The sequence below is a fragment of the Ailuropoda melanoleuca genome, chromosome 15 (assembly GCF_002007445.2).
Source record: "Ailuropoda melanoleuca isolate Jingjing chromosome 15, ASM200744v2, whole genome shotgun sequence".
NCBI classification, from domain to species: Eukaryota; Metazoa; Chordata; class Mammalia; order Carnivora; family Ursidae; genus Ailuropoda; species Ailuropoda melanoleuca.
In genome coordinates, this window is record NC_048232.1 from 54061368 (window position 1) to 54087881 (window position 26514).

Below are 26514 nucleotides of genomic sequence, written 5' to 3' on the forward strand. Positions count from 1 at the left end.
CCACTACCTTGAAGGCTTTGTGAAAATTAAAAGAGATAATATATGTAAAGTGTGTGGACCACCTAGAATATTGTCACTTGCTCAACGTGATTATCAGTTATTACATATATAATAGATAGATTATCATTACTATACATAGAATGAGGAGGAAAATGGAACAGAATATATGAACACAGGGAGAAAGGAGTAATTACAAATAAGTAATAGATGTTAAATATATGAAGACCAGAACACGCAAAATGGGAAGTGGAGAGAGATAAAGCTGGTGAGATAAATAGTGACCAGATGATGCAGAGATTTATGGGCCATATAAAGGCATCTGGGATTTATCCTAAGGAAGCTAAGTCATAATCGAGGGATTGTAGGCAGGTTCAGAAACTTAATTTAGATAGATCTCTTTAGCTGTAGTGTGAAGAATGGGTTACAGGGAGGCAAGAATGTAACATGGTTTTACTAGATGGTCTGAAAAAGGAAAGAAGAAAATCAATTCATTTGAGAGATTTTAAAGAGACAGTATTTGGAGTGATAGTAAACTCAGGTGTATAGAGGAAGAATAAGGACAAGGAAGACCAAGGGCAAAGATGAAGTCCAGTTTCCTGGTTTGGTCATCTGAATAGAAGTCACTGCCCTAATTCCTGCTCTTTTCTTAGGCTTTTTTTAGAGTTCTTTCCCCATGCAGATTCTATTCATGCATCAGTTATTCAGAAAATATGTTTTGAGTACTTCTGATATGCCAGACAGTGCAATGTTAAAAAAATAAAATAAAAAATTTGCCTAGGTTCTCCTGGGTTCTCTTCTCTGAATTATACGGAGAATCACAGAATTCCAGGGTAGGGACAATTTGAAGAGCTTGTAAGTCAATCTCTCATATAATCTGAATCCCCCATATAATAATTCTGCCACATACACATACTTAGCAAGTCTATATTGGACAGAATCACGAGGAACAACTCTCTTTCCACGTGGTTAATTATTTCTTCTCAGATATGTGACTGCTAACAGTTCTCACTTAGACTGAACTCAAATTTATCTGTAACAACCTCTGACTTTTGGCCCAAGGTCTTATCACAAAGATACTGGTCATGTTCCTTGGAACATGCTGGTTTGAATATATAGACTTCAAGTATATTTCCAAGAAATTAACACAATATCCAGCTATGATCTGTACAGCGCATAGAATGTTGGCCCTATCAATTGCTTTTATGGATACTGAAAATCATTAATTTCCTTGCCAGATATTGCTAACTCGTCTTTTTTCCCCCCACAGAAAACAGCTATCTTAGGAGTTGCAGTTAAGAACCCCCTATACATAGACACACACCATAGCCTTCTATACACAGGTAACTGATAAGGGTAGTCATGAAATTGGATGGAGAATTATATAAACACTCTTATTAAATGTTATCTTGCTCCATCTGGATCTCTATGTAAAGGTCTTCCTTAAATAAAACAATTTATCTAAAACCTTAACTTAAGCGGAGTCTGGCACCTTCTCTGTCACTCAGTCATCATCAGTTCTCTTGTTCAGCCCCTTTGATTACAATGGTCCCATCAGATACAAATCCATTTTGTTAGTTTCAAGCCAATCTTATGTTTAGAAGTATCATTTACAAAGTAAATGAAATACCTTGCTGAACTCAATAAATGGTGTTTCTACAGCATTTTTCCTCCTCTTTTTGTCTAGCTTATTCTTAAAGGACTCCATTTACTCTTGGTCATCAATAATTTCCTTTCCTTTGATCAAAACAATCTAATAAATGTTATATATTTATTTTGGAAACTAACAATGAGGTGACCAGCCTTTAGCTTGGAGAACAACTTTCAAATAAGAACACCAGGTGGCTTTAGGTTTGCAGCACTTTTTTTTTTTTAATTCTGTTCAAAAACTAGTGATTTAGAGAAGTGATCATGGCCTCTGAAATGCTTACATGCAATCATTTGTTTTCATGTCTGTCTATAAGCGCTTTGAAAAATGGAACTGTGAAATTTGAGTATCAGTTTCTTACACAGTCCTTGGGACATAACAGGCATTAATTAAGTGAATGAATGAAAAATTATCATTTGCATAGTCCATTAATCCAGGATATACATGAATGAAGACAAATGATATGGATTTATTTAGAAAAGGAGGTCATTCCTCTAGTACATGTAACTATCTTAAGTTTTAAATTCCTATTACTAATTCTTATTTTACTCTTTCCATGTCAAAAACGTTTCTCCTGGGCAGAGAATATGGAGACTATACAGCGCTTCCAATCTACTTATTGTAATCTATTAACACTGCTCAATGTTAATAAACTGTAAGCTCAAAACAGCAACCCTATTCTTTCCCTTCCTCCAAATAGATAAAATGTATCTAAATATTTTAAAAAACACTCTGATTTTCCTTATCTTTATTTTTCCTAAAAAAATTCAATGCATTTTGCCCTTTAGTTTTTGGATATTATTATTTTTTTAGGTTTAGGGAAATTTTTACAATTGTCCATGGTTGGAGCTAGACAGGGCTACACAGGATTGGATGGCAAGGTAATGAGAGCGCTAGCTCAGTGCATGCAGAGAAGACATGCTTGAGAAGTTTCGAGTAGGAAACTGGGACACATATTCCTAGAGAAATATTGAGAACATTAGGTTTAGGTTCTAAAATATTCTACTTCATTAGATCCTTTTGAGTTGAGTCCCCAGAGTGTTCTCCTGTAGTCATGTCTGTATTAAATGAGCCTCTGAGTATAACTGATTGATCCAAGTACAAATATCTGTTTCACACTGAGCCAATCACATGCTTTCCCTTAGGAATTTAAAATTTGGAATGGGGTCAAATAGAAAACATGAGCACTTGACAACACTCTAGAGAAATATTTCATAATCTCTTATTGTTGAAATTTTGGAGTTGTCCTGCCTCTGTTGTTTCTGATATCTCTGAGATACCCTAATATCCTACCATGAATTCCCCTTTTTGCTTTATCTAGTCAGATTCAATTCCTATAGCATGTTTACAAAATAGATTTTTTTCAGAGGAGGCAAAGACATTTACCTTCCATATATACAGCATTACTTAGATGGGAAAATGTATTCAAAGCTCCTAACAGACATCTTACAAATTCTCCTCTGGAATACAACTCATTTATAAGTTTAACTTGGCACACAGACACCTAATACATATTTATTAAATGAATGAATGTTGTGGAATTTATGTGATACCTTTCATTATGAATATTTTCAGTGATACTTATTTTATTTAGAGATATGCAAACTCTGAACCTTCCAAATGCCAAAGATTAAAAGTGCAGAGTCTCAAAACACATTAAAGATTATGCACTGAGGAAGACCCTTAGGATTGCAATGGAAATAAATTAACTAAATCTATAGAGCTTCACTTTCATGTCTTTGAAGTTCTAACATAAAGATTCATTGGTAGTGATTAACTATGACTGCCATGCTCCAAGGATAAAACTGCTTCTCTGGAGGATGCTGCTGATAGCTGAGCTGGAATGTTAATTTCATTTTAATGATGTTGAAAAATTGATTTCAAATCCATATTCATTTAGCAATGATATCCACTTGGAAGAACAGAGCATATCTAACATAATAATAATAATACATTACATATATTATAACTAAATATTGAAAATGATAAATTAGTATATTAATATTTATATGGCATTTTTCAATTTAAGTCTCAAGATACAAAAGATCTCAGTATGCATATATGTTTCAATAAAGAATATTATAGTGTAAAAATGAGGAGGAAAATTCACAGGTAAAAATTAAGATAAAGATTTCAGAATTTATATTTCTGGAGATAAGTAACCACTCACAGGATATTCTGTCAATTTTAATATATTCACTGCCTATCGAGGACTGTCATGAGCGTTAGACCAGTGTATTACTACTGAAACAGACAACTTCATCTTTAATCTAATTCTTTAAAAATAAGTTTCTTGGAAATAAGTTGAGTCTAGAAATGGACAATTTTTAAGTCAACACATGTAAAACAGTCCAACCTAACTAGTCTTCAGATTGCAAGTATAGAGTAGAAAAACGAAACAAAAAATATTTGAATAGAAATACTTATATTTCTGAACCCCAAAGAGAAAAATCTTAAAACTGTCAGAGAGAGAGAATATAACACTGCATTTTTATTCAAAAGAATGACAATCAATTGATATTAGATATAACTAGAAGCAAGAAGAACAGCACATTTAAAGTTTTGAGGGAAAATTACTTTCAACCAATAGTTTTACACTTTTGGCAATTATCAACTAATTTTATATGTAAAATATATTTCCAGATCTCTAAAACTCAGGGAGATTGCCACACACCCTAGCATTGCATTTCTAGAGGTGGTGATATGGGAAATTGCCAGCTATCTATATTTCAGGAAAATAAAGGCAAGAAATATGATGAAATATTAACACATTTAACACTGCAATGTTAAACTTTGAAAATTCTTTTAGATGCTAATGACATAAAATATCATTTCCTTCCTTGTGAGTTCATAGTCCTTGATTCTAGACAGACATATTTACAGAATCATAATATTATTGATGCTATTTTTAAGGAGAAGTGGGAATTATACTTGCACACTTTGGAAGCCTGTGACAATCCAGCTCTTTCCATGTCAGGTAAGTTTTTCTAATTCTGGGCTTCAGTTTTGGGAAACCCCCATTTTTGCCATATTCATAAGTCATATTCTAACAGTTCAATTGGTAATAAAGTTGACATTTTTATCTCTACTTGCCTGACTCCTTAGCCTATTATCAAGTAGGTTCTAAACTTAGGTGAAGAACAGTTTCCAATTATTGGGTCCTAAAAGATCCACATCTAAACTCTAAGGAAGATTTGGGGAGTTAAAGAGCACTTAGAAATTCAGCACTGAACAATCTACATAATTGTTGAATCAATATGTTTTATACCTGAAACTAATATAACACTGTATGTTAATTATAAGTTAATAAAAATATTATGTTCAGACAAAACAACAATAAAAAAGAAATTCAGATTTTTGATAGGCCAGACCATGTAAGTTTGTGACCCTGCAAGTTTCTATCTAGCCCCAGTTACCTTTTGTAGTTGTGTGGTTGGCTTTAGTTGGCCATCTTGAGTAAGTAGCTATAGATCTTAGATTAAAACATTGGCTGGAGAGCTAAGAAGGAGGAATAAGTTCTTAAAGACCAGGGTGACAGGTATAAAAGGGGAGAGGTGAAATTCTCAGGTATAGTTGCTCATAATGTGAATTTTAGAAATGATCTGCAATTATTTAGTATGTGTTAAGTCAGAGAAGTGCCTGGAGTCCACTGAAATCAAACAAAGGATGATGGACAAGATCTTAGAGAGCTGTAATACTCCAGAAGGAGCCCACATCAAGAAAACCACGAGAATCACAATTTTAATGTGGAGAGAACATATTGAGAATAATAAGTGACTCCATGCTTAAAGGTTAGGAAAGCTGTACCATGAAGCCCAGAAAAACTGTTCAAATTTTAGTAGGGAAGACCAGAAATTAATGTGAAGCTTGAAGAATTGAAGAATTACTAGATGAGTTTCAATTTGACACAATTACTGTAAGTACTAACAGTACACTATATAAACCTACTGGAACAATTAATGTAATTAAAGCTTTAAAGGAAAGAACAGCAAAAATAAGGCATAGTAAAAGCAGACCAGACAGAACAATAATAGATGGACTTCGGGCCTAGGTAAGGTGGTGCTCTGATGAAATAGCACCTGCATGATAATATCCAACTCAGGAAGGGAAAGGTCGACAAGATTTTCTTGAACAGTGGTGGCTTTAGAAGATCCACTATTGCAGTACTATTCCTGTCTAATCATAGGAAAATAACTGGAAATACAAGAAAAAACAAATGCCTACATCACAAAGCAAAGTAAAAGTAGAATGAAGTAGGGCCCCAGATCCAGTAAGCTGTTCTAACCTATGCGTGCTTAATTTGCTGGATGGGAAATGTGCCTCAAATTAGACCTTTGTTTGGGACTGCCAACATTACAAATTTCTGAACTTTACAAGAATCTGGAATATCTTGAGTGCTGTTCTCTGAAAGTATCTCCCACATATGGTTTTTAAAAAATGTGTCATAACTAACTTCTTGAGATAAGATTTCTCTCAATTAAATTTAAATTCACAGATTGTCAACTGTAGATACCTGATATGCTTGTAAAGTTGAAAAGAAGATTTTTCCTCAGCTCTGTTTATTCCCACTGAGACTAACTAATGAAGCTCTGATAGAAACTTGGGACAGTGAACGTAGGTCTAGGCTAAGTACTTTTTCCTGGAAACATCATTTGGCTTGGTCAGCGGATAGAACATAGAGAAACAACTGTTAGGAAGCTACGGTCATTATAACTATGCACATAAACCTATCGTGTTCAATATTTTGAGGTAAATTGCTCCATTTTTGCTTTAGTTTATTTTTCAGTAAAATGTACCTGATTTGTTTTCTCCATCTTGAAAGACCAATAATCATGAAATAATTGATCTTGTCTCCCTTATAAAACTCATTACATGAAGACATTTCACTCTTCGGTAATCCAGAAAGCAAGCTGCAGTGTCATTCAAGTCCTGAATAATTGTTAGTACATATATATGTCTCATAAATACTGGTTACATATTTATACTCATGAGGTTCTTGCCATGGAATAATCAATAATAACAGAAAGACTTCTGTTCTTCCATTAATCAACTCTGCCTTGCCTTGTTGGATTCATTTTAACCCAAGTACCATTATCCTATAGGAAATAATTGTACTGAGAAATGTTACCCTTTATTTTATTATAGAATGTTCTTAATATTCTTCTTAATATTAAAGACAAATATTTAATACATCTTAAAATTACATTTTTCAAAAACATTTGGCAAAATAAAACTCAAAAGTCAAGTATAGTAAAATCTTCAAACTAAATCTAGAACTAAAATCGGTTTCTGACAATGAGGGTAGTTAGGATTTGAGAAATAATTCCATAAAATTAGCATTAAGTCAATCCAACAGTGTTTAAAATTAATTATAGATAAATTTTAAATATATTAGTCTTAAAATCACTGCATAATTGGAAATGTTGAACTTTAGTAACTGTTAAAAGAGGCACTTAACTTGATTCCATAAACAACCAATGAAATATATTATTTGCCTCAATAGCACCCTTCTGTGCAATGTGAAAACTGGTCAAACTGCCATTATATATAAATATTTCATTTTAGAAAAAATGAAAATTAACTTTTAAGTGAAATAAACCAAGTTAATTAGCCAGCCTGGGTTTTAATTACTCTTATTCTTTTAGACTTAAAGTAATTTTAAATAAATGAAATTGTAAGTTCTTTAGACGTGAAATAAATTCTAAAGAATCTATCAAAAGAGAAGACTTTTTAGAAGAATTTTTTCTCATCAAATAGCCATAAAATTGAATAAAGCATTCCTTGATAGTAATAAATAAAATTAAGAGAGTTTGAACAGATTGTGATAACATTTAATTATATTTTTGAGTGATCAGTAATAAAAGAAAAAAATATTTACTGCTACTGAATGCAACTGAGCATTTGGTTGTATTCAAGAAACAATGCTCTCAAGGTCACTTCTTTATTTCTGCACAGTGTTTCTATTAAATTTGGATACATATATATACATATGTAATTTTAATAAGTAGAAAACTAATGAAATAATTAGGCTAGTGAGCTCTTCTACAACTTGCAAGTCTGTATTTCCTCATTATTAGTAAACATCTGTAAAGCGAATGAGAAGGCAAAATATGAAGTCAACTGATTATCCCAATACTATAACCAAATGAGCAAATCTGTTATAGTAATAGTAACTAGAACAATAACTATTATTTCATAGGAAAGAAGGTAAACATGAAAACCACAAACAATGTAATAAATATTTGAGAGGGAGGAGAGGAAAAGGAATAACCAACAAATTCTGGAATAGAGAAATCCTTTGGCTTTTCAAGAGTATGTTCTATAGGTACTATTCCATCGCTGAAAATGCTACTTTGTATTTTAAAAATATGTTATTTATAGACCCACTAGCTTTCTAACAGCTGCGGAGACTTAAAATTTGCCAATTTTGCAAGTCATTTAAATGTTCCACATTATATGTGAATGAAAAGATACACTATCAGTTTCCTGACAGATGCAAAACAATCTGCTCTGGGTCTAAAATAAGTCTATGTTCAATCAGTCAGAGAAATATTCTCCTTTTAAATATTCCAATTTAAGAGGAGGTACTTCAATTGTTGTAAGAGGAAACACAAAGTTGGATGTCATAGGTTCTCATTTTATCATACCAATTCAGTACTGGATTTAACATCAACTAGATTATTGTATTACTTACAAGGCTACATTTAAATATTTTAAGTATATATGAGTTTTGCAATAAATGCATTGGTCTCTTGGAATAAACCATTTATATCTATTACAGGCCGAAGATTTGTATACCTATTTCAAACTGTAGCTCAGTAGAACCAGGAAATTCCAGCACTGAGTAGTTTTAGGGAATACTAGCACAATAGTGGCTTTGGTCTATTGTTTCCAACTACTGTCTTTTTAATTTCCCACAAGTAATAAAGAGTAAGTAAAAGCTAGAAAAAGGAAGAAGAAAATCTCCAAACCTACTTTTTCTTCAGTCTTCTATCCTTCTCAGCTTGAGTTCCAAGTTTGCCTAGCCCCAGGGACTCCTGAGCTGCGGCCTCAGTCTCCATAAAGCCTCCTGTGAAGAAGTAACTATTCATATTAGGTTGGATACATTGTGTCAATTCTGAAAATAAAATTTTTAAAGTTAGTTGATCAATGGTTCAGTATCACGTATTCTTTTTTCTTTCTTAGATCGTCTTTATATTTCCAACCTAACATGCATAAAATGGCATGGGTATATAAATGAACACACACTGAGAGAATGAAGAGAAAAGGTATCCTATTAGCCTCCTACTCAACTGCACTCAGCAGCAACATAATACATAATAAATACATAGACAAATACAGCCTTCAAGCTTCAAGGTCCATTTTTCTTCTTATGAAAAACAAGAGCAAATATGGGTGTGGTGTGAGGTTTTTTTCAACATTTGACAAATTTGACATATTTTATATACAGTGGGATAAATGATGATAGCCCAATGAACCCAATCAGGTGCATGTCTTCAATTCCAAGTAAAGGGAATGTAGAGGTATTTGCTGACTTGTAAAGATTTTTCATATCTTGCTTCTGGAATCTTCTTTTCCTCACCTGGCTGACTCCTATATCCTTCAGTACAAGCTCTACTTCCAGAACTTCTTATGTTTTCTGGAAACCTGGCAGGTTTTGTTTTGTTTTATAGATTTTATAATTATATCTGAAAAAAGCATGTCTTCAAAAGATCTTAGTAAGAATTGCTTTTACCCAGCAGGCCATAGATAATTTAGTGTATTGTCATTTTTATTGGTGCAGGAAAATATGCAATATACATAACCTTGCAAGGAAAGGAAGAAGAAAAAAAAGTATGTTGGGCATCAAACACAGAATTACACATTTTACAATGCAATTATTTCATTCAGGATCCCATAAATTCTTGTTACAATCGAAAAATGAGAACTTAATCCTAGGCTCTGTTTTCTTTCATATTTACTATATGCACAAAACATGAAGCCAAGGTAAATGAAAAAATGTTCACTATTTCTAAGTGGGCTAAGGTATACATATTTTTTAAGTGTAAGGGATTTAAATTCCAGTTAAGCTCAAGGTCAGGTAGAAAGATTTAAGCTAGTACTAATCCTTACAAAGACTACACACACACACGTACAAATGGCACCAATATGTCAATAAATAAAATTAGTAAAGTCAATTTTTACTATTCTGTCATTGCAATTTCCCGACTTCACATTTGCAGGGTTTGACCAGGTTGTGGTCTCTCTAGTGAAATGAAATATCTTATTAAAGCACCAGTGACAAATTTTGTTGTTACTACTTTCCATAATTTATTTTAGCAAACAATCTATAACACTTGCTGCTATAAATTCTGGAGCATTAGTATAAATGTTAATCTCATAACCCAGTAACTCTGTTACTGAACTGTATAATTGTAACAAAGTCCTCTTTAATTGGAAACACATTATCGTTATCTAGATCTAGTCAATAATTTTAAATTTGGGTACCAAAACTTATTTTATTCAGTTATGCACATGTGCAATTAATGTTTAAATAATTTTTTATTATGAAAGAATTTCATTGTTGGTACCATTAGGAAAAAATTATCCACCAGCTGACTGAAGGACTCTTGGGGGTCATTTTTAAATGTGAGATTTTCCATTCATGCACAGTGAGTGGGTATTTTCATTTTATTTCTCTCATCAGTGTACTTGCTGTACTGTATATCCATAAATTATTATTCACAGTCTGCAAGTAACAATAAAATTGTTCTCTTGAAATGGAAATAGAAATGAATGATTCACTTTGAAGTTACAAAATTCTTGATCAGTCCAGACAGGGACATAGAGATTGATGAGGTAGACCCAGTAAATAAACAAAGCATTCTGACCACCAAGTGGTTGTATGAATCAGACTTTCTGTTTTTTTCTGAGCAAGAAGAACATCTAAATTGTGATATCAATTTTTTTCAAAAACCGAACATTTTAATTAGAAAAGTAATATTTTTAACAAATGATAACTCTGGGAGGGAAACAAAGACAGCTCTGGAAGAAAGAATATTGTGAGTCAAATCTAGATCCAGAAAAAAAAGATATTAAAATTTGTTTCCCATAAATAAAATTATAAAAATAAAAAGCATGAGGAGCTTGGAAATACTCTGAATACTTCAAAATCTAATATCCTTTGAATAGAACATTTAATAGAGAACTATGGCCATATCCTCTTTCAAAATAACATTTATGGCCATAGTAGGTAAAATTATTTTTAAGGATCACATGTAGGACAGCACCCTTAAGCAGGAGCAAAAGTCTAATAAGGTACATTTTTTTAAGCCCAATTAAAACATTTCTGGATGAGAACCTTCTTTCATAGAACTGGTCCAGCAAAATTCAGGTTCCAGCTATTGGTAAGGAATGATCTTAGCCAAATCAGCTGATGAATTCTTACTCTATGGTTGATCATCTGACTCTGGAGAGAGTCTGCCCTACTCTTGTCCAGTTGGTAGTGGGTTCATACGGCTATGTGGACTTTAGGAAAATCTACCTATTTACCTGTACCAGCATCTTATTCACTAGTCATATGGAGCTATGAAGCACTTGAAATGTGGCTGGTCCAAACTAAGTATTTCAAGTATAAAATGCACACATGCTTTTGAAAACATAATGCAAAAAAGAATATCAGATAGCTAATAATTTTATGTTGATTACATGTTGAAATGTTCTGATATATTGACTTAAATAAAATAATTATTGATTATTCACCTCACTGGTCTCTTTTTACTTTTCTTAATGTAGTTACTAGAAAATTAAAAATTATACACGTGACTCACATTTGTGGCTTGAATTATATTTCTGTTGGACAGCTCTCTCTATACTGATGGTTCTAAACTGGAGACAGTACCAATCTCCAAAAGGAAATTAATATTTGCATATGTTGGTGGGGGGAAGGAGGCACATTTTCAAATGTCACAGTGACTACAAAGAGCAACTGACACATATTAGGCAGAGAACAAGGATTCTAAATTCTTAAATGAGTAGAAAATCCTTTAGCTGTCCTTAAAATGGCAAGCATGACCCTGATATGAAATGCTAGCCTGTGGAAACTACGTGTTACTCACTTTCTGGGAGGTTCATTAAGAATATGAAGAGAGCATCATTAACTCTCTACCCTCTCATGGCATGAGGTACTCAGGCATTGAATTCCGGAGTTTCATGATTCAGTGGATTACTCAGATAATAAATTGCTTATCACTTTGTCAGTGGCCACCTAGCAGTTGTGCATGCAAATGCCCAAGTCAAAGTCCTTGCCCTCAATGAGGTTCTCTAGGGTATCACTAAGCGCACTTACTTTGGTGAGGTCTTTATAAAGAGTTGAAATTGTTGGACACAGGACCATTCCTAGGATGTGAGGGTCCCACTCAAGTATTTTTTTCCAGGTCAATTTCTAAATAAACATTTTGAGTAACCCCAAATCAGCAGGACAACAACTTAGTGGTCCAACATCATACAATAGCGTTCACTTGTTAGATCACCCCCCTGCAACAAGAGTTGGGCCACTGGCCCAGAACAATCTCATGGGGGTAAGTCTCTGGGCAACCTGAGATATCTGGTTGACCCCAAGCATGGGAAAGAGAGTCAGGGTACATTCTGAAGGGGAGAAACAAGGACTCAAATCCACATGGTTTGCTTGGATCAGGTACCATGCCTAGATGGTACTGCCTCCCTGGTTTGTTCCAGGGTCTGAAAGGTAAAACAAAGCAAAACACCAGTGCTTCCAGTGATTAGACACACACAGGTCCAAATCTTCGCTTCTTGGCTAAGAATGTCCTACCCAGATAGCACGGCCAGCCCCAGCCTCTCTCAGGCACCAGAGATAGATAACAGAAAATTCTAAGGAAGGTGCTGCAAAGCGTGAGGCTTCCTAAGACCCTGGCCAAGGAATTCAGTAAAGGACTTTCATATATTCAGATCTATAAATGGTACTGGTTGGAGCTATCTGTTCATCTGAACCATGAGGGCAAATATCTCTATGTTGCTTGGCCCTTAGATTCCATTCAATATAATTATTTCATGGTGGCCCGTGAAATATAAGTCTATAGGAATTTCTAGCCAAAACCCACATTTCAAGGTCTGGACCTTTCCATTTGTCCAACAGAGGTCCCTGTTCTTGTATTTAAAAAGGGAGTTTTAACTCAAGAGAGATGAAGACTGCAATCTATTGCCTGTTGGTGGCTTCATCTTTCCTTTTATCTGACCTCTCTTTAGTATTAATCCATAGCCTTCACTTCGATTTAAATACACTTTGAGTTTATAAGTGGTTATTTAATTGCTCTATATCTTTTAGTCTGTTAGCTCTCTGAAAAATGCACCTAGACACAGGGCCTGGCTCATACAGGGTATGTAACAAATGCACTCATAATTAAAGCTAAATAGTGCTTTCTTCAAAGAAAGGCCCTTTCACATGCAGACCATGAGTCATCTGTAACTGATACTTCGTAGAATTTCTATTGTATCTGTTGGCTCCAGAGCATCTACGAACAATCTAAATTTTTGGGTAAAGACCATCATAAGGCACCCCAATTTCTTGTGAAGAAAGATGCTTGCTGAATAATCTTGGTGCAATATTGATGCTGTTTTGTCATTATGAAGGTATTTTCTTCATTATGCTAATTATAGTAGGTCAATCAGTTCAGGCTACTATAATACAATCTGGCAGATGACCATAAAGGAAAAAGAACTGCAATTTAGCAGATAAAAAAAATCTCTCGGAGATGTATTGCTTTCCATGTGCGCTTAAAGGAAAGTTGCTAAGTAGCTTTTATTTATTTATTTATTTATTTATTTATTTATTTATTTTCAATGATACATGCATTTTATAAATCCAAAATCAGGGATACTTCCTGTTCAAATTTAACATATTTTTCTGTTGTTGTTGTTTTTTTTTTTCCATAGCTTTGTCGCATTTAGTTCTATTGGATCAATTCTCCATTCTTGAAAATCTCTGCATCTTTGATTTCTGTTCACCTCTCTTACAATGTCTGTCAATGACCTCTTTTCTTTATCCTTATCATTCACTGTTAACATTGGCTAGGATGGTCATATATATTCTGTTCTTTTTTTCTTTACAGCCATTATAATTGGGGTTCTCTGAAGACCTGGGAAAGCTGGTGTTTTCCCAGGTAGTAAACCAAAGAACGTATTAAGATCATATGGAGAGATATTTTTGAGATAGTATTCAGAAACAACTCTAATTTTTTTTTTTCATTTGTGTTTCCTATCCATATCAGTAATCCATCACTCAGATGCTTGTGCTATTGAAATATTCATGTCCAGTGACTGGGGATGTATTGACCGAAGACAGAGAAGTCCCAGTTTTGCCACCGGAAACCTTGATCCAAGGTGGCAGCACTCCACTCATTAGCACTATAATAGGAGGATTATTCAACCAGTTTTAAACCCCACTGAATTTTCCCATCACCCAGACCCCATTTTGACATCTTATCCACAGGGATGCCATGAGTCACAGCTCACCCACTGCCTTTCCTGTTCTGTAACTGAGTAACTTTGTCAGAAAAAACAAACAAGTATCATCTGACATGGTTATTTTTAACACAATTTAATTTGCTTTGCTTCAAAATAGGGTAATGCCTTCAGATAGAATTAAAAGGCAAGCCAGTCAGGATTCCAATAACTGATGTATAATCTTAGATCGTGGGGTTCAAAACCCTTGCCCCTAGCTATCCTGGTAGGATAGACAATATAGCAGGTAAAATTTTTCTGGATCAGGAATGTACTGAAGGTTTTGTTTTGTTTAAAATAAAAGGATGTATGTGCTTATATACTCTGTCTTACTAAATTGAAAGTTTCTTGATGTCAACAGTTATGCTTTAGCCATTCTACTGAAGTCCATGGTCGGTACTCTACACGTAAGAGTGGCTCAACATATGCTTACTCACTCAAAGTAGGAAGACAGAAATGATTCTGGATTATCTGTGTGTTCTTTTTTTCCCTCAAAATCTCAACCCTGTTGGATTTCAATTCCCTCTTGGTAATGCTTCTTTTCTGGGTAAAATCTTTCTCTTTAAGCAAGCAAAAGCAAAAATGAGTTTTTGAATAGTTCCATTAATTTGTATATTCTGTTCACATAAGGCAAACTTTACTTTTATTCATTTTCTTTAAATTTTAGAATTACTAAACAAAAATTATAAAAGGATTTTACAAGTCCCGTTTTGGTCCGGACAGTTTTTCCAATCATCAGTTTATTTGGGGTTAGTGGCCTTTCTGACATTGTTCTTACATGTTCGTTTATATCTATCATTCGTTATACATACAACTTTGGTACCAAAATCTTTCAAATTATGTTTTTAGGAAGAGGTCTCCTATTTCAGACAATACTTCTTCTTCCTTAAGTTCACATCATAGTAGATACTATTGTGACTATGTTACCATCCTTTTGAACTGTTGGGATAACATCTATCCTTCATTGTCTTAACCAATCTTCTATGTTGCTTAAGACTAAAATCGTTTCTAGAATTTTAGTAGTAGTTTGTGTGGAAGTCAGGCTGTGGTAGGTTATAAAGTGACTGACAAATGAAAATGTGAAAACAGTAACTGTGGACAACTCACTTAAGCTCGGATTTTAGGGGTAGGGGAAAGATAAGTCAACATCTAAGTAAGATGGCAGGATCAAATGATGACTTTAAATATAGATTAGACATAAGCATGTTTAAATATTAATGGATATATCAGAGATGCCTTGCAACTAGATGCATAAATTGGGAAAAAAGGCTGTGGTCATTGGGCTGCTAAGTCTTGAAAGACTACTATCACACCCTGGATCTAGGTTCTAGGAAGTCAGCAGAAGTTCTTACTGGTCCTGTTGTCTCTGTGTCCCTCAACAAGATTATCAAACCTGTTTTTACATCTTTTCATTTTGAGATTTGTAATACGGGAAAAGAGTAAGTGAAAATAAAAGGAGAAAGAGAAACTAAAACCAGATCCCATGTCTGCTAGAAGGAATACTTCCTCTGGTAGGAGACTCTCCCCAAATTCAATTGGTACCTTCAGGTAAACTTGGCTCATACATATGTTTTACCTTTCCAGCATTAAAAATTAAATATGAATGCTTTAAATGGAAGAACAAATGCTCATTCACTCATTTTAATCTATATCACTTCCTTTTATTTTAAGCCCTGCCTATAATCTGATGCACTGAGTAGATATTTTTAGTTCGTAAATCCTGGTTCTACATAATAGGCATTAATACTATAAATAGAACTGTCAAACTGTCTGATAAAGAGCAGAATGAATTTTCTAAAAGATACCTGAAAACTTGAAACCTTCCATTACTACCAAGATTTTCTCCATGCTACTTTTGTGATTTGAGTGAATAATCAAGGTATCCAAGGAAAACATGCTTTAAGGATTTCTGAAATGGGGCACCTGGGTGGCTCAGTCGGTTAAGCATCCAACTCTTGATTCTGGCTCAGGTCACGATCTCAGGGTCATGAGATCGAGCCCTGCCACACCCAATGTGAAGCCTGCTTAAGACTCTCCCTCTCTGCCTCTCCCCCACCCCCTCTTGCTTGCTTTCTCTCTCTCAAATAAATAAATAGACTTCTGGAATAAAACAATTTTGTTTGGTTTCTGTTAGCTTTATTCAAATGTTTTTTGATGTGCTGTTTCCTTTGCGCTTTGAGGTCTCCCATGTTTATATTGCCTGTGCTAGTAACACATTTGAAAAAATGACTACTTGCATATTCAGCCTGATTCACCATGGTTAGGGGTTATTAATGCAGTCACACTGACTGATCCGTCATATCTGAAGTTTATCTTATAACCCTAGCTTTTTGGATTGTTATACAATGCAAACAACACCCCCTTTACCAATATTCTCCTCTTTGAATTACTAAGAATTTCTCCTTTGTTCTTTATCATTCCTGATAGAACCAAGAGAACATGTTTGTAATTTTGTTTTAGACAGTTTTCTTCCTCCATTTAGAGGCCTCTAGCATAGCTACCCTGATTACTTTTTTCTTTGAGCTTATGAGCTAAATCTTTAAGAGTTCAGAATCTTAGAATGTGGTCTAAAACTTCAAATTTGGTTCTTTTACACCATCAATCCTCTACCAGATTACTTTCTGTGCCTTCTTTTTTTTTTTTCTATTTCTATTCACACTGATAGAAGAAAGAACATTGCCAGTGCCTGTGTCTGAATTTGCCAGACCAAGATATTAAAATTACAACCACTAGAGGTGCTTTCTTAGTTTCTTCTGATGCATAAATCAGCACTACCAGGCGGTAGCCCCTGGGTTGGAAAAGTTTTCACAGTCTTCCCCTTACAACCTGGATACAGCTTCCAAGACCAAAGTAGACCTTAGTCCATATCCCTCAACCAAAGTGCCAGTGGTACTATGTACCATATTTTTTGGTAAATATATGTTTTAGAACCTATTTGTGTCTGTATTTTCTTCATATTTACTCCAGTCTTATTTCCAATAAAGATTTTTTATTCTTAGCTTCTCCAGGAGCTTTGATTCACCTTCAGTACAGGTTCTACATAGCTCTAGAGGCACAGATGTTTGTCCCTGTCTTCTTCATCAGTATGGCAGTTCTTAGCATGCTGCTGACTCTTACTTTATTTACACTGTATCTCTGCTGTTCTTCAGCATAAAACAAAATCGCTCAGAGCTCAGAATTCTTTCTGGGGTGATGCTATGATCCCCAATAACTATCGCTTAGTTTCCAACTTGGATGGAGTTGATCAGAAAATAATTATCATCAATTCCCTTTTCATCTGGTCTGACATAGAGACACACCATCACTGAAAATGGGTAAGAAGGCTTAGGTTTCTAGAAGAATCTATATTTTACCAGACTTTAAATTATACCTTGGATACCTTGATTTTGAAAGAATATTGATAAAATTTCTGATTCAGCTATTCCTCATCAAAGTTAAATACAAAATAAAAATAGAAAAAATCCATGAGAGAAAGGCAATTAAATATATGTTAAAAGGGAAAAGTAAATTACAGATCCTAAAATGAATATATATGTTGAAAACAGGAATAAATAAAATGATTACTATGTTAGCAAAATAAATATTTTAAAATAACTACACTATCATTAATTACACTGTAATATATTGGAAATGACAAAAAATTTGGTAAGATTATAAATAACTGTCAAATAAAAAAATTGAAACAGTGCCTTGGCATGTATATTTTATATTTTAAAAAATCATCTTCTATCTTCTTTCCTTATACAGTATTTTTTTTTTTTTTACAGCTTAAGAAGTTCCTCTCCTGAGAAACAAATCCAAAGAGGATTTAATTCACCTGCTGAGTAACATTTAATCACACAGCTGGTCAGATATCAGTTTCCCATGGCTTCTGATATTTTGTGTGGGTTTTACATTACAAAAGTTGGGAAGGGCATTTCTGAATATTCCACATTTGTAAATTTGCAAACATAAATATTACTCTCAGAAATTCTTTTGGTGCCAGGACAGTGAGCCTGGGAGCTGGAGAATTACTTGTAAAACTAAAGAAAGTGCTAAGAAATCTGTATCATTCTGTTCAGCATTTACTACTTGAGGTAGGAATTAAATATTTTCCCAATAATTTAACTATAGCTGTAAGTTAAATAGGAAAAGATGGAAAAGAGAAGATGCAATCACGAATAGCCAATATGATGAAAAAAGATATCAGAAGAAAAAATAAATATATAGGAAGACACACACACACACACACACACACACACACACACAGACACACGGCAAATGTATATATTATCCTTTTAGGAAATACATTTTTCATATTCTTTTTGTTTCAGACAATTATAAACATGTCCATCCATCCATCTATCACCTATCTATGTACATATATTTATATATTTGCCTAGGATCATTTCAAATGTACCAATCTATATTTTTATTCGATTAGTGACTGACAATAACTAATGAACACGATCCCTATTGCCCTATTCCTTCCTCTGTCTCCCCACCTATATAGTGTAGAGTTTGTTTGTGGAAGCTGTGTTAGTTTTAAACAAAGAAATCCTGTACTTTTTCGCCCTGCATATCATAATTCTTTATTTTGACTGAAAAAAATTATTTTGGCTTTTTTATAGGTATCTCAACTGTTTCAGCAGAAAAGCTTGTATAGATATCTGTGCCTTAGGTGGCAGTATGCTCAGTGGTTTTAAACTGGTTTGAGACGCTGACACCAGGATACATTTCTCAGTTCCACAAATTACAAAGACATTGTTTACTCATCAATAAATATGGATAACAGTAATAACACTTGCCTCATAGGGGCCTGGTGTCTATCACAGAGTCAGCATCAAATAAATTCTAGCTATTGTCATTCACAGAGAAATCGAAAGGGCTGTACGTTTTACAATATTCTTCCCTTGTAAGTTCTGTCCAACATTATTCAGCTAAACTGAATTTACACAGCTGATAAAAAAAGAAAGTTCGTCAGGGAGGAAAAAAGAAGAAATGCAAAGATGGGAAATGAAATGAAAAGCACACGGGCCCTCAGAAGTGACCGAAATGAGTGGCAGTGAAGAGTCAAATGCATGCACACTTACGGAGCTGCCCAAGTCGGGCTTTTTCTTTTTTACCAAACAGACGTCCTATTGAAGACTTGATTCCCTTCTTCTTGGGGGCTTTGTGAAGAGAGTCTTGGCTGCTATTGGCACTGCCAAGCCCAAGGCTTTCTGGCTCAAGGGAGACAGACAAACTACTGCAAAACACAAAAGAGAGCAAACTGCTTGTCCCACAAGGTACACAAGACTTGTTCCTTTAGAAAGGGACGAATGGAAGAACACTTATTTTCTCCCTTTCCTCCCACGTTTGCTCTTAAGCATACTGAAGTTTTTTTGTTTTTTGGTTTTTTTCCAGCTTTAGGGCCCTGAGCCTCCAAATTTTCTCTAGAAAAGATTATTTTTGTTCTAAATGTTTTCCCCCCTTATTATTGATACAATCTCAAATGAATCAATGAACACAGGTTGGCTTATTAATTGCATGTTGAATGACACTCCATTCTTTAGCATGTGACCCTTTCCCTATTTCCTTCTTGGAGTTTATGTGGTTTTTTTAAGTCATAAACGTAATGACCTATGATAAGACATTTACATTTAACTAACAGTGAAATTTAAGCTGCTATTCCAACCCACATTTTACTGAGTTTTCTTCTAGCCATCTTCCTCTCTCTCAGGTTTAGAGTCTAATTCGTTTAATTTTAAGTCATCTAGGTAGGATTTAGATGCAACTAATCATATGCTCTGGTGATCACTTTATGTTTTCTTACAGTTCTCAGGTATCCTTTTAGGTACATGATAAACTGAAATGAATTCCAAGCAGTTGCTTGAGGTTTCATTCCTGGTCAATGTAACTGACACTGTATTCATAGGAGACGTTCAATATATATTGCTATCTATTCTACAGCTGTTAATGTGACAACACCATGATGAATTACTTATTTGTCCTAATAAATGAGTTCACATTCTCTAAACTCCAAACCAATAGCTTTCACATGTTAAGGTATAATTCACTCTTTTCTTGGAGGGTGAAAGCATATATTTTGAAACTGGAGTAACTGTTTTTTTTTTTCACATTAGAAATTAAAAATAAACAAAACTGGAAAAAAAAAAGTGCCTGCCAGCACAGAAAGCTCTGTTTTCAAACATAGTTGTTGTAAAACACATACTATTTAGAAGACAGATTCTTATGTAAGTTATTAATACTAAGTCGTCATGTTCAGTTATATCAATTATGTGTCTAGACATGCTGCAATTGATAAGACTGTGAAAGGCTATGTATTTAAGATGTAAATTGCATGTTTAGATTTATTTATGCCATTATTATAGAGATCTGTTTGCAATTTTGTAGGCAGACAGAAAGGACCTTAGGATGAGTTACTATGAAAAATGGGTATTTCCCTTACCTTTTCTTTTAACATTTTGGCAAATATACTTTTTTTTTCATAAGAATTTTCTGCCTGAGTGGCTGTTCTAGCTGGCAGCACCAGCCCCCGGAGCATGGTGTACATATCTGTCTGCTAAAAGTAAATGATGTGCAATTATGAACTTTACAGACTCTTATTATTCTTACACCTAAGCCAAATTTATAGTCTCGTCCTAGAATCCCTTAATTTTTTTTGTTATTCTTCCAAATAAGTCCTTCCATTAGCCTGACTTTATTTTAATAGGAAGTATCTACTAAAAATGGAAGAGTTCATCTCATCCATATTGGCTAAGAAGACCACGAATATATAGTTAATTTTGAAACTAAAAATTTGATCTCAGAATGCAAGTTTTTTTTTTTTTCCACAAGTGATGCTGGGAGGAGGGTGCAGGGTAATACTCTAATGGAGAGTTAGAGCTCAATTCAAATTTCTCATATAAACGTTTAAGCAGTCTATCTGACAACCTGAAAGAAAGGAATATTTTCAGAAGGAGAGCATGCCTTGTGCTGTGTGCTGGGAGAATCATACCTTCGGGCATCATTGTGGTAGGAGGAGGGAAGGGTGTGAGTCATCCTGATGGCTCTAGGGGTAGGGGGAGGAGAAGTTTCACATTTAATTGTTGCTTTATCCTCCCGACCATCTTCTTCCACCACTGCAATCTAGAAGCGAAAACAATACATTCAGATGAACTCTTTCTAGATTTCAACTGAAATTGATGGAAATGGAGAAATCATTAAGCAAGGCTATTTGAGTAACTCTAACACAAAAACAAAATAAAAAACTTGTGGCATATAGGTCTTACACATACAAAATTCACATTACTGAAGAGTGTGACTGTCATAACTGTTTAAAAGTGAAGACATTCCAATTTGGAAAAAAAAACCCATGGACACTTTACACAAAAATATTATTTCAGAGTAAATAAATACCATAGATCAACAGGGACTATAAAAAAGCTATCCTAGAATCCATTTCAATATATCAGGAATGTAAATGCTTTATAAAAAGTTACTGAACACATTATTTGAGCTAATTCACTAAAAAAAGTATGCATAGGCAGGTCATCATAACATGGACATCTTTTACACAGATTTTTGAAATGAGAAGAGAAGGTGGCAAAAAACACAGCTTTACCAGATAAAGTGTATTAAATCAGGCTAATGAAATGTGTTCCAGATGTTTAAAAAATGAGTGGCAGTTTATTAGAAAAAAAATTCTTGAAAATTGTTTCATTTACTACCTCTCACGGGAACATGGACAGAGGCGTACAGAAACCAGAAGACGGGGTGGAAGGGATTTCTTTAAAGAATTTAGTTCAGGATCCAGAGCAATTCAGAATACCATAAATTTTGCCAGAGACAGACATATAAAACTGCATTACAGTAAGACTTTTCAACAATCGAGTTGATTGTAAAGAGGTATTTTTTACAACAATCCTGCATTTTTTTTTCATGGCTTCACTGTGCATTGAAATACATACACATAGAGAGAAAGACTGTGGAAAGCATAGTTAGAAGATACAGTTCTGGAAGTTCTGATACAAAAAGTTAGCAATATGGCTATAGCAAAAATTTTAAAGCTGTTTATCATCTTATGTCTACATAATGTCTTCCTTTATTTCTATGTTAAGCTATTACGCATAAATGTGTTTACATATGATATAGGATAAAGACCTCATGCATTGGAGAAACTTAATTGTTTGACTGGGCTTTTGCCATCTAAGCCTAGATGACCTTTAACAGTTCATACAGGCATCTTTATAGGATTTCTTCACTCCATTTCAACGAGTATAGTGCCAGCAGAAGAATCTTTTTCAAGAACTACTTTCAGCATGTTATTACTCTGCAAAACTATTTCTAAACTCACATCTCATCTAAATTTATAAAGTGCGTTTCCAAACTCTACCTAATATGTGTTTATGTCTTCATGGTCCCATGATCTAGCCATAATTGTTTTCTGTGATTATTTCTGCTAAGCCTGACCCTTCTGCTTCCAGATTTTTTCCCCTGAAACACCTCCTAAAATGCCTTATTCTCTCCACACTGCCAGTCAAACTATGCCAACTTTCCAAATACCAGCTTTTAAAAACATCATATACGAACTGTTCGTCTGAATAATGCTTGGAGCTTATACTATATAAATAAAATACAGGAGAAAGGATTTGGAATCAGAGATGGATTTGAATTCTGGTTTCTCTAATTTGTTGAATGACATGTGCTAATTACTTACCTTCTCTAAGATTCAATTTCCTCACCAGTAGAATGGACGTGATAATACTTATCTTAATGTGTTCTTTTGAAGTGCAAATGGAATCACACCTGTAACTCCTTAGCCTGATATACAACAATTTTTAGTTTGTAGTCTTTCCATGACCTACGTTTCTTACCAACTATTNCAATTTTTAGTTTGTAGTCTTTCCATGACCTACTTTTTCTTACCAACTATTTCTTCACCCCCTGAATTCCCTGAGCCTGAGCCTGCATTTTTGTACCGGACCTTCCTTTGTGCCTTTTTTTTTCCATATCCACTGATCTTCTTCTACAACCGTCTACTCAGATTTCTTTCTATATTCCCAGAATAATCCTTTTAAGTGGTAGAGGAAGTCAGAGGCAACTTTATGCACGATAAATTTGACAGTTGAGAACCAACTGGTAGTCTCAAGGAGAAAATACAATAGGAAGATGGATGTTAACTCAAGAAAAAAAAATTCCATCAATCTAAGCCACACAAATATAATATAGATTTCTTTAATTTAAAAAAGACAAAGAAAAAATAGTTTTCTGGTTCCTGAAGGGTTTGGACACAGTCTGACTATCACATCTTGATGATGCTGAAAAACAGATTTATGCACTAGATAGTAGGTTGAATCTTTGAAATCTTTCCCATCTGATATTCCGTGAGTCTGAGCTCTGCTCTTCTCAATTATCTAACAAGATGTCATTTTGTGAATCAGAACTGGAGTCAATTTTGTTTCTCATTTCCAATATTTATTCTATTTATGTCACACCAAATAGGAAGGCAGTGATTAATTATATTTTTATAAGTTCTGTATTCTTGATGCTCTGGCATCTGGTGCTATGCTGACCCAGGACGCAATGGTCCTCCCAGGGCTGGCTAATTCCTAGAGATAGTAAACTACTTTCCTGGAGTGTGCCTTTCACATGCACATCAATCAATCTAGACCAGTATGCCAAATCATACTCTCTAGCTGGCTTTTACACATCAGGAGGCGATATTCCTCTGCCTTAATTACCCCAGGCCAGAAATCAGACAACTAGAGATGGCCCCAATACCTAGAGCTCACTGACACAATTAAAACTAGCCAGTCCTAAGCCTGCTTATCCTGCCTTACCTTTCCAACAGATACCACAATAAAGCTCCTACTCATCCTTTCTCCTAGCTCTTTCTGCTTCAGGGGGACCCACTCGGGTACTTCCCTTTGCCTCTGCATTCCATGGCATGACCCCCTCTTTGGAAGTGTGAGTAACAAGCTATCTTTACATTGGCAGTGGTCTCCCGATCTGTCAGTCTCACATACCTGAATAATAGTGAAACCTACATTTAAAAATAAGCAGCACGTTCTAGCATTGTCAATAAACAATCTAATTCTAAGATAGTTAGACCACATAATCTAATCATTACCCTAGAAAGCATAAACAATTTTATTTTGAGGCATTTGCTCTTACCATCATATTTATACAATTAGACAACACTTAAATACTTTTAATATTTACTTTTATGTGAATAAAATGGTTCAACTAATGGGAATATAATTTTAAAGCTTTCATAGAAAAACAATATTCAACTAGCAATCATATAAAAGATATTTACAGTACCTTTCTCCGATGTTTCCTTAGATCACTTGGCTGTGATTGGCAGTAATAAAAGCAACATAAAACAGAACTAATTAATGAGTATCATTTGACCCTGTTACAGTTTAAACAGTATTCTATAACTTCACTGTCTTGTTTTTTCATTCCATTGTTTTCTAAATAAATGTCTCTAACCATTACAGAATGACTCCTCCTGAGAGTGACTTCAGAGAGGAAACTTCTTAGATGGAATGGGTGGGGGGCATGTCCAGATGATGGGGTCAAACATATATGTATGAGATCTGAGACATGGAACCCTAGGGAACAGGAAGCGCATATGAAATGATCTAGCCAGAAATAAATATGGGACTATATCCTCCCAAGAAAATATAAATGGAATGAAGGAGATCATACATAAATGAAGAACCAATGCACATATATGGAGTTTATAAACATTCCCTTTTGCCCTATCTATGCAGAGCCTTATTCCTCCCTTGGGCAGGGTTGCTATTCCTGATGTATCTCAAACTTCTTGGCATCCTAACAAATCTCTCATTCCCAAATGCCAAGAGCTCTGGCCTCAGATAACGTGTTTCTACAGCTGCTGTTTTCTTGTCAATGTGCTTTTACAGAATTTCTTAAAAAGTTAATTCTTTCTGATTTCCGATGAACCTTGTATTCACTTCCTATCTTTGTAATTTTTCTTGTGTGAGTAAAACAATTTTATTCCATTTTAGTTACGTTTACATTTATATATTTTTTGCTATTGGAAATCGGTTGATTTACTTCATTCAATATTCTAAGTAGATATTGGTAGAATGTTCTTTATGGTTATAGATTTGTGGTGAGGTAAAAGTAAGAGCACATTTATAATCAGGACAAATAACAATGTTTGCAAAACATATAAACAAACACAATACAAATGAATAAAAATTTCTGCTTTTCTGTCCCTAAAATTTTTCCGTTTCCTCTGAATATTCAAACATGGATTATATCCAACAAAATTATTCCCCCACCAATATTTTCTATAGGTAGAAGAAAATCTACTTATCTTTCACTATAGCAGTGACGAATTTAATGACGAAGTTTTATCAGGTGATAAGGACTTTCCGGGTTTAATTTCCTGTTTTTCTGAGTCAGATATGGGAAATTCTAGGTATTTTTTTACCCTCAAAAGATGTTTAAATATTTTTAAGTACTGTAATTACAGTGTAATAATGTTCATTTACCTGGATTTATTTATGACTAACTGCTCAAGAAAATGCGTGAAAGCTGTGGCATCTTTTTCATTTATACACAAACATCATGTCTAAGTCATGTGTATAATTGTGTTTATACACATTATTTTATTAGTATAAAATAATAACACTATCAAAGATTATGACACTAATGTTTATGAAAATACTTAAAAGAGCAAAACACTATGTTGCAAAAACGTAAGGAAGAATAGCAGGACAGAAATAACCAAAGCTTCCTTGCCTTGAATGCTGACTAAATTATGCTCTCTAGGCCAGCATTCTTACTGTAGCTTTGATAATAAACAAGTCATCAATATATGTAGCAAATATAAACAGAAACTAAGCCGGAGACAATATCCTGTTTAGTTAATAAAGTCAGATTGATGGTTCCTGGATTTCTAAAAAAGCAGATCATAACGTAGCTCCGTATGCTGGGTATAACTTAGTACATAGGCTAAGGTTTGTGCTGTGTCAAGGTGGGGTCAATTCCGATTAGCTGTTCTTTGTCTTGATTGGGCATTATCTATTATGTCTATTTAAAAAATATTTTTTTAAGATTTTATTTATTTTTTTATTTATTTGAGAGAAGAGAGCCAGCATGAGCATGGGGGAGGTCGGCAGAGGGAGAAGCAGACTCCCTGCTGAGCAGAGAGCCTAACTAGGGGCTAGATCCCAGGACAAGCCAGAGCTCAAGACCTAAGCCAAAGGCAGCCACTTAACTCACTGAGCCACCCAGGCGCCCCATTCTAAAAATATTTTTAATATCAAATCTGGAAATGAGCACAGGCTAGAGGGCTCAGTGGCTTAAGAAGGCAAAAGTTTCCTTTTTTTTTTTAATTTTGCCATTTTTCTTTTATGTTGACTTTATTG

The 26514-nt window shown here is 34.4% G+C and overlaps 1 protein-coding gene across 18 annotated transcripts in view; it reads right to left on the minus strand.

The window, feature by feature from the left end:
* The window catches only part of PPFIA2 (PTPRF interacting protein alpha 2), a 479196-nt gene that overhangs the window by 50211 nt on the left and 402471 nt on the right, over window positions 1-26514 (minus strand). For all 18 annotated transcript variants that reach the window (XM_034643759.1, XM_034643753.1, XM_034643752.1 and 15 more), the window contains 4 exons: window positions 24431-24460; window positions 21123-21253; window positions 19216-19370; window positions 8621-8714 (listed from right to left, as the gene is read on the minus strand). In XM_034643759.1, the coding sequence (XP_034499650.1) occupies window positions 8621-8714; window positions 19216-19370; window positions 21123-21253; window positions 24431-24460 (410 nt within the window). The remainder of the gene's footprint in view (window positions 1-8620; window positions 8715-19215; window positions 19371-21122; window positions 21254-24430; window positions 24461-26514) is intronic.